This window comes from Bufo bufo, chromosome 3 (assembly GCF_905171765.1).
Source record: "Bufo bufo chromosome 3, aBufBuf1.1, whole genome shotgun sequence".
Classification (NCBI taxonomy): domain Eukaryota; kingdom Metazoa; phylum Chordata; class Amphibia; order Anura; family Bufonidae; genus Bufo; species Bufo bufo.
This window is the reverse complement of record NC_053391.1, coordinates 400,629,918-400,646,932: the sequence shown is the minus strand read 5'-3', so window position 1 is coordinate 400,646,932 and position 17,015 is coordinate 400,629,918. Positions and strand designations below refer to the sequence as shown.

The following is a 17,015-nucleotide window of genomic DNA, read 5'->3' as shown; positions in this document are numbered from 1 at the left end:
GCGGCCGTTTGATGAGATCACCAAACTGGTCACTCGCAGCCAGGGCACCATCAGTGACATCGTACCTTACGCCTTCTTGCGTTCTTCGTGCATTGCGTTGTGTCCTTAATCAAGCCTTCGAGGAGCAGGAGCAAGAAGATGAGGAAGTCGCAATGCTGAATGAATTCCCGGGGGGGGGGCTACTCCATCTGAGACAAGTCAGCAGGAGTCTGAAGAGGAGTCAATGGAGGATGGTGGCTGGGGGAAGGAGGAGAAGCAAGAAGAGCAGGCTTTGAGGGGGACTTCAAACTTTACGGGTATCCCTGGTGTTGTCCGTGGCTGGGGGGAGGAGACTGAGGACGACATTTTTCTTTGCGATGAGCAGGAGCCAGGGCGCTCCACCACTTCCAATTTAGTGCAAATGGGGGCCTTCATGCTCCAATGTCTGCAGAGGGACCCCCGTATAAAAAGCATAAAGGGCAAGGACCAGTACTGGGTGGCAACGTACTTAGACCCTCGGTACAAACTCAAAATGGCAGACATGTTACCAGCATCACAGAGGGCTGGCAGAATGCAGCATTTCCAGGCCTTTTCTGTCAGGTGAATGCCTAATTTTTGGGGCCTGTACTCCACTGGCCTACAGTAAAATTGTTATTCAGTGACCACCTAATATACCTCCAGCCACATAATCACTTGTTATTTTCTGTCAGGTGAATGCCTAATTTTTGGGGCCTCTACTCCAGTGGCCTACAGTGCAATTTTTATCAAGTGACCGCCTTATGTACCTCCAGCCACAGAATCACAAGTTCTTTTTTGTCAGGTGAATGCCTAATTTTCGGGGCCTCTACTCCAGTGGCCTTCAGTAAAAATTTTATCCAGTGACTGCCTAATGTAGCTCAAGCCACAGGATCACAAGTTCTTTTGTGTCAGGTAAATGCCTAATTTTTGGGGCCTGTACTCGAGTGGCCTACAGTAAAATTTTTAGCCAGTGAATGCCTAATGTACCTCCAGCCACATCAGCCAAAGTTCTTTTCTGTCCGGTGAATGCCAAAATTTTGGGGCCTGTACTCCAGTGGCATACAGTAAAATTTTGATCCAGTGACCACCTAATGTACCTCCAGCCACAGAATCACAAGTTCTTTTGTGTCAGTTGAATGCCTAATTTTTGGGGCCTCTACTCCAGTGGCCTACAGTTCTATTTTTATCCAGTGACCGCTTAATGTACCTCCAGCCACATCATCACAAGTTCTTTTCTGTCAGGTGAATGCCTAATTTTTGGGGCCCGTACTCCCGTGGCCTAAATTTTTTTTAAATTTACACAGAATTGTCTAAACAATGTGACTTAATTGCAAAAATGTTTAACTAGGTATGAAAGATGCATTGTTCATGATAGATACTCTTTAGACCCTTTACTTTTTCTTTTTTTGTTAATGTTGTGACATTGTACTAAAATAAAATGCTTCAGAAATCTGCACTCAATACTCGATAATGAGAAGGTAAAAACAGAATTGTAGACATTTTTGCAAATTAATTAAAAAGGAAAAACTAAATTTTCAACTATATTATTCAGACCCTATAATATAACACTTGAAAGTTAGCTTTCTCTTGACAATCTTTGAGGTGTTTCTACAGCTTGAGCAGAGTCAATTGATGGTAAATTCAGTTTATTAGACAACATTTGGAAAAACACTGCCTATTACAGCTGACAATGATATTATAGCAAAAACCAAGCCTTGTGAAGAAAATAACTGCCTGTGGAGCTAAGAGACAGGACTATGTGGAGGCAAAGTTCTGGAGAAGGACTTTTCCTAGAGCTGGCTGCCCCATCAAACTAAATTCATTGGGAGAAGGGCCTTGGTAGGAGAGGTGACCAAGAATCCAGTGGTCAGTCTGGATGAGCTCTAAAGATGCTGTGTGCAGATGGGAGAAACTTCCAGAAGGTCAATCATCAGTGCAGCAGTAAAATACACATGAAAGCCTGCTTGCAGTTTGCACAAAGATTACTCTCAGACTGTGAGAAACAGGATTATCTGGTCTAATGAAATCAAAATTAATCTTTGAACTTAATTCTAAGATTTATGTCTGCAGAAAACCAGGCACTGCTTATCACCTACCCAATACCACCCCGCCAGTGAAGCATAATGGTGACAGCATCATGCTGTGGTGGTGTTTTTTATGGTCAGGGTTGAAGGAAGGCTGAATAGAAAAGAGTACAGCAAAGTACAGAGATATTCTTAATGAAAACTTGATCCAGATTGCTCTGAAACTCAGGCTTGGCTGAAGGTTCACCTTCAAAGAAGACAATGACTCTGAGCACACAGCCAAGACAACACAGGGCTTGTTTAGAGACATCTCTGTGAATGTCCTTGAGTGGCCCAGCCAGAGCCTTGACTTGAATCCAATCAAATATCTCTGGGGAGACCTGAAAAATGGCTGTCCACCAAAAGTCCACATTTAATCCGAGAGAACTTCACAGGATCTGCACATAAGAATGGCAGAAAGTCCCTAAATCCAGGTGTGTAAACTTTGTGGCATCATACCCAAGATGACTAGAGGCTGTAATCACTGCCAAAGGTGCTTCAACTAAGTACTAATTAAAAGGTCTGAATACTTATGTCAATGCAATATTTTAGTTTTTCCTTTTCAATAAATTAACAAAGATTTTGAATATTGTGCTTTCACTTTATCATTATGGAATATTGAGTGCAGAATGATGAGGAAACATTTTTATTTAATTTTTTTATTTTAGCACAAGGCCGCAACATAACAAAATGTGAAAAAAAGTTAAAGGCTCTGAAGACTTTCCAAATGTACTGTGACAAAAATATACAATTAAGACATGTTTTTGTACACTTTAATAAATATGCTACACTGTAGCCAACAAATTTGAATGGTACAAACTTTTGAATGAATAGCTTACTTTTTAATTTCTTGTACAACGCTATGGTACAATGAATTTTCTCTTTGCTATATATGGTCCCCGGTGGCTTCTTCTGTAATAGTGTAACATAACATCCTTTCCCGGAATGGCTTTTTATTAGCGGTTGCCCATCCATACACTAATTACTTTTTTCCTAATTGTTGAGTGCATTATAGCTCAAGTGGTTTCTTTTCTTCATGGCACTATCGTAAGATAGTTAAGTGGCTCTGGAAGGATAATCTGCACTTGCAATCTAATATAGTTCTGACCCAAGGTCATTGTAACTGACTTAACCTGCTTCTGTGATGTGATATTTGAAGTCAGTGCACACCCTTAATGGTTTGTGAATGTAATAGCAGCCTGTTAAGCTTGGTGGTCAAAGTTCATCATAAATTATGCAGCATATGGGAAGGTATTGTTTTCTCCTTTATTCTAAAGTGTAACTGTGAAGAGGAACCAGTGTACACATGTTTAATGATACATTAGCTCCTTGCATTGTATCTGTACAGATACTATTGACGGAGCATTTTGTATAATGACTGGCAGGATTAAAGTTCCATTTTATAAAAGGAAAATGAATGACAGTTAACCAGAGGAACATGCAACTGAGCATACAATTTAGACATAATTGACAACACAAGGCAGCTCAGAAGCAGAGCAGGCTCAACTGATAACTTTGTGGTATCGCTGAAGAATCCGTGTGTAATTTCATCCAAGTTAGAGATGGGAGCTTTTCTCATTATCACTGTCCCTAGGGGAATATTGTCTAAGACACTCAGCCTACTGACACTTGAAATAAAGAATTGCACTGTGACACTGGCCTACAACCTGTAGAATGGTAATACTAACCTTCTTATACCCTGGTTTTTAGAAGGACAAGGTTTTACGTTACAACTTAAAGGTTGACGAAAGGGTGAACACTGGAAAGATTGCTGCTAATATAGCCCCTTGTTTCCACTGTCGTAGTTGATGATGTTTAGCTTCACTTATCAAGGGAAGTTACAGGCCATTAGGCCTTAGCTGCCTGAAAATGAAAAAGAAACGGCCAGGCACAGAGGCTTGTCAAACACAAAGCTAAAAAAGATACAAAGTAGCACAGAGAAGAAAACTATTTTGTCACATCCAATTAATTTCAAACGTTGTCTTCTTCTCAGACTTCCAATCCTATTGATGTTGCAGCCAGACCTGGAACTGTCCCTCACACTCTGTTGCAGAAGGACCCAAGGGTAAGTGGAAGAAGAACAACTCCACAGTCCACAGTGTCACCATTATGTCAACATGTTTCTAACCCTCCTGGGAGTGATAAATGTCCTTGTCACAAAAAGCTAGTTAATCTTACACCTTATGCTTTCTCTGGACTATGATGTCATTTTGTTGCTTAAGGGACATTTCCTCATGCTATAGTGCATGGAATCTTAACTAGTTTTTTCTTGATCATTTTTATTGTCATTCTCCATAGCATTCTTGTTATGTGCTGCAGGACAAACTCATATTTCAGAACCTGTCATATTAGTCTCAGATCTCAGAAGGGAGATCCTACAGGCTGCCTGACATACCCTGATCTAATGTTATATCCATGTTCAAAGGACAAGCATCCCTCTAAATTTAGAGCTTATCCACAAGGATTGGTATGGTAAATAACTTCATACTGATGGCAGGCATTGAATTAGATACACTAAAGAGATGGCGTTTGTAAATTGCATGTCATTACTATCGGATACAGTAGGCTAGTTAGGTGAATGGTATAGAAAATACATCTGTCATAGTGACACAGCTTCTGGCCTCCATCTGATCCTAAAATCTGTTCCACTTTGTTTATTTGCAAATACGGAAATCCAATATAGTGTTCACTGTTGTTTCGTATGTTTCTCAAACACCCACTTTTTGTGGTCCCTACAAAATAAATGCATCTAATAGCAGTTTTTTTGGTTGCTGGTGCAAAAGCTACGATGCTCGTCTATACCTAAATGTATCTGGACCATGGCACTTTATTGATATAACATCAAAGTGGGAGTCCAGAGATTCAGACTTCCCTCTTTGAGCAAAAAACAGCTACTAAGAGAAGCTCCAACCTGGCAGACTTGACACAGTTATGCATTACATGGCCAACTACTCATTTGAATAAGCATTGTGTAAGACTACATTATCCTAGGAACAGTTATTACATGTTCTATTTAGAAAAGGGACAATACATATAAAACCAGTTATAATATTATTCTTGCATGCAGGACTTTTTTCTGCAGTTAATTCAGGACCCTGAAAAGAAAACCACAGACAATTAATTATAGTTCTAGATTTGTGTGGTTCTGGTCAGCTATGTGGGACCCCTAGAATGGAGCAGAACAATGGAAATAAATAAGAGTGATGTGAATGGTGCCTCATATTGTTTTCATGGCGTGCTTTAACCCCTTCCTGACCAGCGGTGTACATGTATGGTACTGGCTAGGACTTTGAAGATGACGCCCCCGCTCCACTCATGAGCGGAACGGGCGCCATAGCCAATGAATGTATGGCAGCTAGAACTTAATATCTGTTACCGGTGGCAACACAGATAGAAATGAATGGAGCAACCTGACTGGATGAACCATTCATTTCAGGTAGATCCATGGGGTACGGAGCCCTCTGTTCTTGTGATCGGTGGCAGTCCCAGCAGTAGGTCCCCCACTGATCCAATAGTTAATCCCTATCTTGTGGATAGGGGATAACTTAATATAACTGGAATACCCCTTTAAATAACTGGTTTACTCAACTACTTTGCAGTGTTGACTATAATGGGTACATATCTTATTACTCTAGAACACTGAGGCTGTCCTTGAGGTGTGAACACCACCACCCTTATCTTTTCCTATGGGAGGGGAGAAGGATGAATATCTCCTTGTGCAAAAACAAGCATTTATCACTAAATGAAAAGGTTGACATCTCATCCCTACTGGGAAGAGTTTCATCCAATAATCATATTGAGCCATATAAAGGGATCTTCTATAGACAGTTTTCAACCATTTTAAGTGTATAATAAAACATTTGAAGGCAATGACATTATTACAGAGGGAATGTTTAATATGAAAGACGCTTTAATTTCTAAAAATATCATCACTGAAGAATCGTTATTGCCAGCAAATCTGCATTAGTTATCTCAGAAGATAGTTTGCAGCAAAATGTTGTGATTTGTTTGTTGCCCTTTTGTCAGCTGTCAGAAACCCAAAAATCAGGCCTGTCACTTACCATCAGATCATGTCCCCAAGATGTCACGTTATGTTAAAATGATTACACGTGAAGAAAGTGGATGTGAGATGTTTTGAAGGGCATAATAAGATGCAATATGCACGTTGTTGTGTTCTAGGTCTAGAAACCATGTAGACATGCAATAGAAATCCATACAGTATAAGAAATTTGGGCAAGCTAAGCCAGTGCCAAAAGCAGCATATTTTAATGTGGTAACTATACATTTTTGAATGTATAAGTGAATTTAATGATTTTTAAAATGTCCTTACATTTTAATAATTTTCATAAAATCTCATAATTTAACAGTTGGGAGCAGCCTAACTATTTGGTTATTTGAGCAGACCCCGATCCGTGGATAGAGAAGATCCATAATCTCTCTAATTTTAGTCTGAGTCTACCAAAATAAAGACAGTCATGCAATAAATTCTCCTAAGGTACAGTTTACTAACCAAAATTAAGTATGTAATAGCTAGAGTGGTTGGTATTGGCCCAGAGGCACAAATGATTCCAGTCGGCTTTGCCTATCAATACAAATGAGTTCTCTATCCCTTGTATTGAGCATCCACAATATAATCCCCTCCTATACCCTGAAGTCAAACAACGTTCCTGGTATATGGTAAATAAACCTAGATAAAAAAGACAAATTTCAGCATACTTGGTCATTTTCTTCCTGTGCGCTCTCTATTCTTTCTATTACTCCACTGGCCCTCTTGGGTCTGAATTTACATTCCTACCCTTATGATCAGATATATTCCAAAATTTTCCCCATTAATCCCATGAGGAGCTGGAAATTCAACAATTTTACAATTATATTAAACATCTACTATCTAAATTTATTTATGTCAGACCCCTATTTGAGTGTAATGTTCTTCTGCTCTTCTTGAGTTTAAGTCAAGATTAATTCAATATTAGTAGACATTGCTGATTTATTATACTAAAGAAAACCACATTGTTATAAAATATGTAGTATTTACAGAGTGTGATTCACCGTTACTTCTAGGAAGTGATTCCTGAAATCTACTCTCTGTCTTGTGGCTTCATTCTATGCATTGAGAAGAACGCAATTCTATAGAACAAGCAAATAATATTTAAAGGGGTTGCCCGCCTTTTTCTTACTGATGACCTATCCTTTGGGGTTGTCTACCTTTTTCTTACTGATGACCTATCCTTTGGGGTTGTCTACCTTTTTCTTACTGATGACCTATCCTTTGGATAGATCATTTTAATATTAAAATGGAGTCTGTAAGCTGTTTTGTCAATGCAAAACTGCTGACTGGTATAGTTAGGATCAGGGAACAGGAGGTAATGCATACCTCTGTCCCTGCTTTTAATCAACATAGTTCTTAAAACCTTAGCTTTGATTGCTATGGGCACTGCTCCTCCAGAAGGCAGGTCCGCAGGCTGCAGTGCTTCAGGCTCAGTGTATGAGCCACTGCAAATCCCTTCCTCTCTGCTATGAATGACAATTGCAGCAGTCTCCTTGTTGGGCACTACAGCTATTACCACAGTGATGTGGGGCTTAGAGTGGCTCGTACACTAACCCTGAAGCACTGCAACCTGCGGACCTGCTCCTCCCAGATGCACTTGTGTGAACAGCACTCATGGGTTTCATAACCCATTTTTTCAGCACTCCATTGATTGCATTGATAGAGGTATGCATCGCCCCTTCCTGCCTCTACGTACAGTATATCTGTTAGAAGTTTCTCATTGTTAGATCTACTGACAGATTCACTTTAAGTAGGGTAAAAACTACATCACAAATATTAATTTATTTTTTGTCAGTCTCCGACATTTTTTATGCTATTTTTTTTTTAAATTTCTCTCTTCTCTTATTTGTATGTTACTATGATCAACATTTTTCTTATTGACATACTTTATGCTGCGTTTTATTCTTTTGGCACAGCTTTTAAATTGCAAGTTAATTAAAGTAATATTTTTTTCTAACCTTCCGTTTCACACCCCGAGATATATGCTTCGGGCCACATGTATTAAACTAATCCTGGGATTGTCTCGGCATGGATGTCAGCTAGGAAGGAGAGCCATCATAAACTGTGTCAGTTTATGATCAGTATTAGGGTAACAAAGAAATCTTTATTTGTGCAAGAAAAAAAAAAAGTTAGGTTTAAAATCTAGATTGGGAGAGGACATCCACTGTCTTTAAGGTAGCAGCCAATTCCCTCTACAAAGCAATACAGCTTTCCCTGTGGCGATGGGGTGGAGAGGGTTTGTGCATGAAATGTAGCATTTGTTGTTATAACAATACAGTCCCATATTCCCCGAGCTGCTGTATTATTGAGAGTGCTGATGAAATATTGATGTAATTGGTGGATTGGAGTCTCTTGATTTCCAAGTCAGGGTTGAACAAACAGGAACTCATATTGAAAGCTTTAGCAATGCAGACCAGACAACGGCATGTGATATTTACATCCATTTCCAATACACTACAAAAGAGCTGCATGTTCTTTAGCTTTCCAGGTATCCTTAACCCTGATACACTTAGAGTATAATACAAGATACTGTGATGGGTGTGTTATCCACAAGGAGCCCCCCTTCCCCACTGTTACAAACATGGTTCATGTGCATATATTTCATAGCTAGATATCTGTTTGCACTGTTTAATCGGAAACCAGTGTGAGAATGTAAAATCCTCTATCTGTTGGCAGTAGCAGTGTCGGAAATTTGTAATTGCTTTTGTCGTCATATTGTTACCAATTACATTTTCACCATGGGCGACACACCCTGTCAGGCAAGTGCAGAGATAATCTCAAATAATACCTTTATAGTAAATGATATCAGTGGGAATAGTCAGAAAGCATTATGCTATAAATCAAAGGCTAAAAGTTAAATGGCACATGTATGGGATATTATTTCCAGCAGACATAACACGAAAAATGCACTCAAATGACACTCAACTCAAATGAGTTCAGTTTTTACAATCTACCATAAATGTTTTTTTTTTTTTTTATGTCAAAACCCTTTTACATGGATATATGTTACTTCTGTCAACTGATGCATTGCAGATAATGCCTCTAGGCTTTGTTCACATGGCAGAGCTGGGTAGCAGAAGGCTGCACAGTGAAGCTGCCTCCTACAGGGCTGCAAGGGCTTCTGTGTATTACGGTATGACATGTGCCACAGTAGATACCGTGCAATACAGCATCTGATATCAGAGGCTATATAAGTGTCTCCCTACTATGTACACACTTATCATACACAGATTTAGCAGAGCTCGTGTTCTTTTCATTGGACTGCATCAGCAAAACTCAGGTTTTTATAAGTTTAAAGGGAACCTGTCACCGGGATTTTGTGTATAGAGCTGAGGACATGGGTTGCTAGATGGTCACTAGCACATCCGCAATACCCAGTCCCCATAGCTCTGTGTGCTTTTATTGTGTAAAAAAACTGATTTGATACATATGCAAATTAACCTGAGATGAGTCCTGTCCCTGAGATGAGTCACATACAGGACTCATCTCAGGATAATTTGCATATGTATCAAATCGTTTTTTTACACAATAAAAGCACACAGAGCTATGGGGACTGGGTATTGCGGATGTGCTAGCGGCCATCTAGACACCCATGTCCTCAGCTCTATACACAAAATCACGGTGACCGGTTCCCTTTAAGGACAAATACATTTTTACCTTCTTTTTTTTGAATAAATAAGACTCAGAAACAATGATTATACCCAGAACCACTTGTGTCTGAATAAAACGCCTCAACACATTTATTAACTTATATACATTGTGTTACTTACGTTTTATGTTAGAATTTTTTTTTTTTTTCTTTTGCTGATCAGTTCTTTCCCTTGCAAAGCTTTGTGTTTCATACAAGAAAGCTTGGCCTTGTCTAAGACATTGAACAGCTAAATCCCAATAAAAAAAAGCATTTTACTATATCAAAACAGCAGCTGTCAAATGTTGGCAATGCGAACTGTCATACTTGTCAATGCCAAAATACTCCACATTGTATTTTAGAAAAAAAAAAAGATGTGTTGTAGAAAACAAGCAAGTGGCCTTGGCTGTCATACAAAGGCAGAATAGAATAGAGGACAATGGGAAATCAGGATGGGTGCTTTAAAAGAGTATTCAACATAGTTGGGCGTGTATATATACTGGCATATGTACTGTATATGTTACAAAATGGATTTATATTGGTTGTGATGATGCACAAATTGACTAATTATTTTATAAAAGGACTTAATTTGAAAGTAAAATTTCAACATTTCAGTACCTTTTCATTAAAAACCAATAAGCATGTGTTAATTAATTTGATTGTCTGAGTGACAGGCATGTAACCGGGTTGTCATTTTCTCTTCACAGATGACTGATCCTTTCAGGCCTATGCTGAGGGTAAGAGTCTATTTTCTAAGCATATGAAGCCAACATAATAGCTTGATTGATTTGTCATGTAGATTATAAAACAGTGTAAAAGCATTTGCTAACAATATATTTTCTGATCATCTGTTAATACGGGATTATATTTATTCTTATAATATTTGTTGAATATCCAAGGGCATAATTGACAATTATTAGGCAGGGTATGTAGGAAGGCGCAAGGGTCCGTCGTTGACGGAAGGTATGTGTCACCGACGTTCCTGGCCTCGGTGAAGTAAGAGCAGGTATTTTCAGGTGTCAGCGGCAGCTAATGCCGATTGACACTTGACTATTTTAGTATGGCTGTATAGCTGATCCGGGACGGCTCTTACTGGGAGTAGCCAAAGTGATGGGTGGGTGACTACTCCCCACGTCCCAGGCTGGGTCTTGACTGGTCTATAAAAACCCAGCAAGCAGTGTCAACTGAGAGTGGATTACTTCTCTCTGACAGTAGAGCTCTGTCAGTCTCTGTGCTGGGACCTGGATTAAGGCCTGCTACCTTGTTGGTGTGAAATCAGGTGGATTCTTCTTTTTCCAAGGATTTCTTCTTTACTGCATGGTGTGAACAAACACCAAAATCACAAGGTGAATGTATTGAAACTGACTTTTTGTTTTGTCATTTACTTAGGGCCTGTTCACACGACCGTGACGTTTTTTGCTGTCCACAAATTGCGGATCTGCAAAAAACGGATGCTGCCGGTGTGCCTTCCGCAATTTGCGGAACGGAACAGGAGGCCCATTATAGAAATGCCTATTCTTGTCCGCAAAACGGACAAGAATAGCACAGGACTCATCATTTTTGCTGGGCCACAAGACAGAGCAACGTATGTGGACAGCACACAGAGTGCTGTCCACATCTTTTGCGGACCCATTGAAATGAATAGTTCCGTATACAGACCGTATGCGGAACGCAGAAAATGGCCCATAGAAGGAACGCAAAATACGTTCGTGTGAACGAGTCCTTAATGTGTAAATAAACACTGAACTGTTTATTTCAAAGACTTTGTTGTTGCCTCTATACTGCGTCCGCTAACCTACCTACCAGAGCGAATTCCCACAGATAATATATATAGTTGAAGAGGTTGAAGAGTTAAATTTTTTGTGAAATTTGACTCTTTAATGTTTAATTTATAAGTGGATTTTCTATTATTGAGCCATATTTGCTGCAAATAATACAATGGATTCTGAAATATGAATCTGCATTTTAATATTTCAACCTCTATCAACGTTTTCAGTACGTCTTTGTAATGGACAAATTGCCTTCTACAGTGCTGACAATACACATTTTTAAAGATTTGCTTATATTATCTAGTAATCAGTTATCTGTGGCATTATATAGCACTGGAGGTAAACCTACAATAGATGAAGCCTGCCAGGAGCTTCTTGCAGCCTTAACCACAGACATCATGAAATACTGACAGGCACTATCTTTACAAATAGCTATGCTTTACTTTAAAAGGCTTCAACTTTTAAGAGAAAACATGGATTTAAAATTAACAAGAAATGTGAAAAGTCTAGTTGTCTCCCCTCCAGCTACTCCCTGCCCGTTTTGGTTAAATACACAGATTGACTTAGGATTGATCTACTGCCAAATTGCACAGAAATGGATGCTAGTGGAATCTGTTTCCCTTTTGATGATCAGCAGACCCCTAAAGAAAATTCTGCGAGAACCGTTTAGGTGTCTTATCTTTTATACAGAAGTCAACCTATACTATTCAACAAACTAACTCTACTCTTAGCTCATGTCTACTGTCTTAAGGAACGATAATGCAAAGGGGGGATTAATCAAGCTCTACACTCCAGAATTCTGTCTTCGAAAAGTTGCAGAAATATAATTTCTGGCTTTTTGGGCATACCTGCTCAAAAATCGAGTAACATTTTGCCTTTTTACACCACTCACTTCAGTTTTAAGTGGGTGGGCATGATTAACTGTGTTATTGAGTTTCACTCCAGTCTAGAATTATCACGGTGACTTTTTAAAAAAGTCACCAAAAAGTTGCTAACTCACTCTGGTAAGCGGGGTATAGACAAACTCGAGTAGCATTTCTAAACAAAAGAGTTAGGGTTAAAGATGCATCCAATTTAACAAACATCACACAATATATGATAGACTCGGTGCAAAGTGCGCCAATTCAGACTGATAAATTCTCCCCCCAAAGTGCTTTTGTTGTACTAAAAAATCATTACTGATTTCTCAACATCCTATACAGAGATGCACAACATTTCACAGTAGTAAGCGATGCAAAATCAGAGTAGTTTCAGTAGTTCAGAGTGCTGCATCAGACTTTCTTAAATAGCCCCCTAACCATTTATTAGCTGTCTGCATGGCTGCTGCTATATATTTTGTTCATTGTAGCTATACTGTGCAATGTTTTAAATCTTATTATTTTATTTCACCTAGAAACCTGGAAAATGGTGCGCTATGCATGTTCATATCGCCTGGCAAATATATCATCATCAACAAAAAGTCAAGGTAAGTACAAAATTTTAATTATTACCTGCAGTTTGCAGGTACACTCATTAAATGACTGTATCAATGGCATGACAAAAATATAATTAATATGGCTCCATGGGGCTTAGACTACTTTCACATTAGCGTTTTTACTGGATCCGGCAGGCTTCCGTTACTGATAATACAACCATCTGCATACGTTTTCTAGTATGTCAGATTGTGTCAGAGAAAACGGATCCATTCCCATTGACTTGCATTGGGGTCATGACGGATTCGTTTTGGCAATGTTAAAGATAATATAACCGGATCTGTTCATAACGGATGCAGATGGTTGTATTATCAGTAACGGAAGCCCGCCGAAGCCAGTAAAAACGCTAATGTGAAAGTAGCCTAAGCCTCATGGAGCCATATTAATTATATTTTTGTCATGCCATTGATACAGTCATTTGACAGTCAGTGATCCGTCTTGCTCCGCATCCCAGGACGGAAAGCAAACTACAACATGTTGCGATTTGCTCTCCGGGCTGGGAATGCAAGTAAATGGAACAGAATGCATTTTAGAGCATTCCATTCTGTTCAGTTTTGTCCCCATTGACAATGAATGGGGACAAAACAAAAGCGTTTTTTTGTTTGGTATTGAGCCCCTATGACGGAACTCGATACCGGAAAAATAAAATGCTAGTGTGAAAGTAGCCTTACAGGACATTTTTAAGATAGCGGAGGTCAGTGCACATGACTAGTGTTGATCGAGCACAAAAGTGCTTGGGTGCTCGAGTAGAATACCTCGGGATGCTTGGGTGCTCTACCAAGCACCCGAGCACAAAGGAAGTCAATGGGAGAACCCGAGCATTAAACCAGGCACCCCCTGCTCTGAAGAGGGGAGGGTTTCTGGTTCACATGAAAAGGTCAGAAATTGATGGAAACACAACTGAAATGGTTCGGGAACAGCATGGGGAGGATGTCTGGATGCATCTTGGACTCCCAGGTCACTGCTGGGAACAATGTTTTCAAGTAGTACGCCACTTTTACAGACTGACAAAAATACGCACCAAACCAACGATAAAATTGATTTTAGAGGGAAAATTGTTAGAAATTTTTTTTCCTGTATATTTACTTGTATATAAAGTGCAAGTGCTGCCAAAAATTACAAGGAAGAGGCACTCTGATACAACCTGTATTTCACACAAAGGAGGGCCTCATTCACATTGTGGTACAAATGTTCAGGAAGTAGGACTCCTACACTCATAAAGCCTATGCACTAATTGAAAGGGCTGCTAAAAATTACAAGGAATCGGCACTACAATACACCCTTTATTACACATAAAGGAGAGCATCATACACACCCTTCAAAAATGATCATTGATGGCCTGCTGGTGACCCTAAAAAACATTAGGAGCAAAGGCCTGCTGGTGACCCTCTAAAACATTAGGGGTGAGGGCCTGCTGCTGATCTGACCATCTAAAACATTAAGGGTGAGGGTCTGCTGCTGAGCTTACCATCTAAAACATTATGGGTGAGGGTCTGCTGCTGAGCTGACCATCTAAAAAATTAGAGGTGAGGGTCTGTTGCTGATCTGACCTTCTAAAACATTAGGGGTGAGGGCCTGCTGCTGATCTGACCATGGAAAAAATTATGGGCGAGGGCATGTTGCTGATCTGACCATCTAAAACATTAGGGATTAGGGGTGAGGGTCTGCTGCTGAGCTGACTCTCTAAAACATTAGGGATGAGGGTCTGCTGCTGAGCTGACCATCTAAAAAATTAGGGGTGAGGGTCTGCTGCTGAACTGACCCTCTAAAACATTAGGAGCGAGGGCAGCCTAATAAACATGTTGATATGATGGAGAAGGAGTAGGAGGACAAGAAAAGGAAGATTGAACCATATAACCTTTTTTGTGGTGGAAGGGGTGCATGGGAATACAATGTATTCAATACACCATAAAAGCCTCATTTAAAGTGCCTTTATGTTCAGCCGCTTTCCTCTGGTGGAGTAGAGAAGGCAGGGGCAATCCAGGTCTTGTTCATTTTTATAGTCAACCGGTCAGAATTTTCAGTTGACAGGTGGATGCGCTTATCAGTTATTATGCCCCAAGCAGCACTAAATACCAGCTCTGACAAAATGCTGGCGGCAGGGCAGGCCAGCACCTCCAAGGCGTTGAGCGCCAATTCATGTCATGTGTCTAGCTTGGACACCCAATAGTTGTAAGGCACTGAGGAATCACTTAGAACGCAGACACGGTCTGCTACGTACTCCTTCACCATTTTCCAAAATTTTTCCCTCCTTGTAACAGTAGGCCGCGCATCAGGGTGAGGGTGCTGGCGCGGTGTCATGAAACTGTCCCAGGCCTTGGAGAGTGTTGCCCTGTCTCTGTTGGAATTACTGTGTGTTCCCCTCGTCTTTGTTCTTTGGTTGCCCAAGGAACTATGTACTCTGCCGCCAGTGTTGTCAGCTGGGAATTTTTGGAGCAATTTTTCCACTAGGACCTTCTTGTATTGCACCATTTTCCTAGTCATCTCCACCACAGGAATGAAAGATGAGAAGTTCTCTTTGTAGAGGGGCGTCGAGAAGGGTTAACAACCAGTAATCAGTGTTGGCCAAAATGCGTACAACGTGAGGGTCACGGGAAAGGCAGCATAACATAAAGTCAGCCATGTGTGCCAGAGTCCCAGCAGACAAGATTTTGCTGTCCTCATCAGGAGGAGGACTCTCAATCTCCTCATCCTCTTCATCCTCTTCTGCCCATCCACGCTGAACCGATGGAAAAAACCTGCTATGGGTACTACCCTTTGTAGCGGAGGCAACCGTCTCCTGCTCCTCCTCATCATCATCATCCAATTCGCGCTGAGAAGACGAACTGAGGGTGGTCTGGCTATCACCCTGTGTACTGTCTTCCCCTATTTCCACCTCTTCCACATGCAAAGCGTCCTCCTTCATTGTGAGCAGCGAACATTTCAGTAGACACAGAAGTGGGATGGTTACACTGATAATATCGGCATCGCATCTCACCATCTGTGTTGATTCCTCAAAGTCGTGCAAAACCTCATAGAGGTCAGACATCCATGCCCACTTGTCGCTTGCGAAGAGCGGCAGCTGACTGGAAAGGTGACGACCATGTTGTAACTGGTATCCCACTACTGCTGCTCACAAAGCCTGGCCAACATGTGGAACGTGGAGTTCCAGCTCATGCTAACGTCACACAACAGTCAGTGAGCTTGCAATTGCAAGCGCTGCTGCAGCGCTGCCAGACTGGCGGCAGCTGTAGATGACTTTCGGAAATAGGCTCACACGCGGTGCACCTTCACCAGTAGCTCAGGCAAATTGGGGTAGGTTTTGAGAAACTGCTGAACCACAAAGTTTAACACATGGTATGTGTCAAAGCTTGCAGAGAACCAAAGCAGCCACCAAGTCACGGCCATTATCAGACACAACCATGCCTGGCTGTAGACACTGATTGTGGACCCAGGCGTTCAGCCCACCTATTAGGGTGCTTTTATGCCATGTTGCGGATCATGCTGGTGGTGGTGAGGTTTCTAGTGTTCACGCCCTGGCTCATTTTGGTATGGCACAGGTTGCAAATGACAATTCTTTTATCGTCCACATTTTCATTAAAAAGCACCAGACTGTGGAATACCTACCCCTTGGCAAGGGAGATTTTCTCAAGGGGGTGCTCCAGGGAACAGTTGCGGGCCTGTTTGGTGTGGCCGGCATTTTGCTACCCCACTGCCTCTATCAGCCTGTTGCGCTGCTGCGGATCCCTCTACCTCTGTACTGTTGTCCTCGCTCGGCTTGCCACCTTCCCAGGTTGGGTCAGTGATTTAATCGTCCACCACCTTCTTTTCCACTTCCTCACTCTGGTCATCCTCCTGACTTGTTGGCCTAACAACAATCTCACTTATTGACAACTGTGTCTCATCCTCATTATCAACCCCTTGAGGCACTAATTGCGGTTGACTTATTGGCAACTGTGTCTCATCATCATCATCCACCTCGTGAAACACTATTTGCCGTTCCCCACCGCCATCTTATTTTGACTGTGAATGCTCAAGAGTTTGGGAATCAGGACACAA

At 40.9% G+C, this 17,015-nt stretch overlaps 1 protein-coding gene across 2 annotated transcripts in view; it reads left to right on the top strand.

The window, feature by feature from the left end:
• Positions 1-17,015, top strand: part of AUTS2 (activator of transcription and developmental regulator AUTS2) — a 105,938-nt gene that overhangs the window by 67,005 nt on the left and 21,918 nt on the right. For both annotated transcript variants that reach the window (XM_040424821.1, XM_040424820.1), the window contains exons 7-9: positions 4,054-4,125; positions 10,444-10,473; positions 12,899-12,970. In XM_040424821.1, coding sequence (XP_040280755.1) covers positions 4,054-4,125; positions 10,444-10,473; positions 12,899-12,970 — 174 coding nt within the window. The remainder of the gene's footprint in view (positions 1-4,053; positions 4,126-10,443; positions 10,474-12,898; positions 12,971-17,015) is intronic.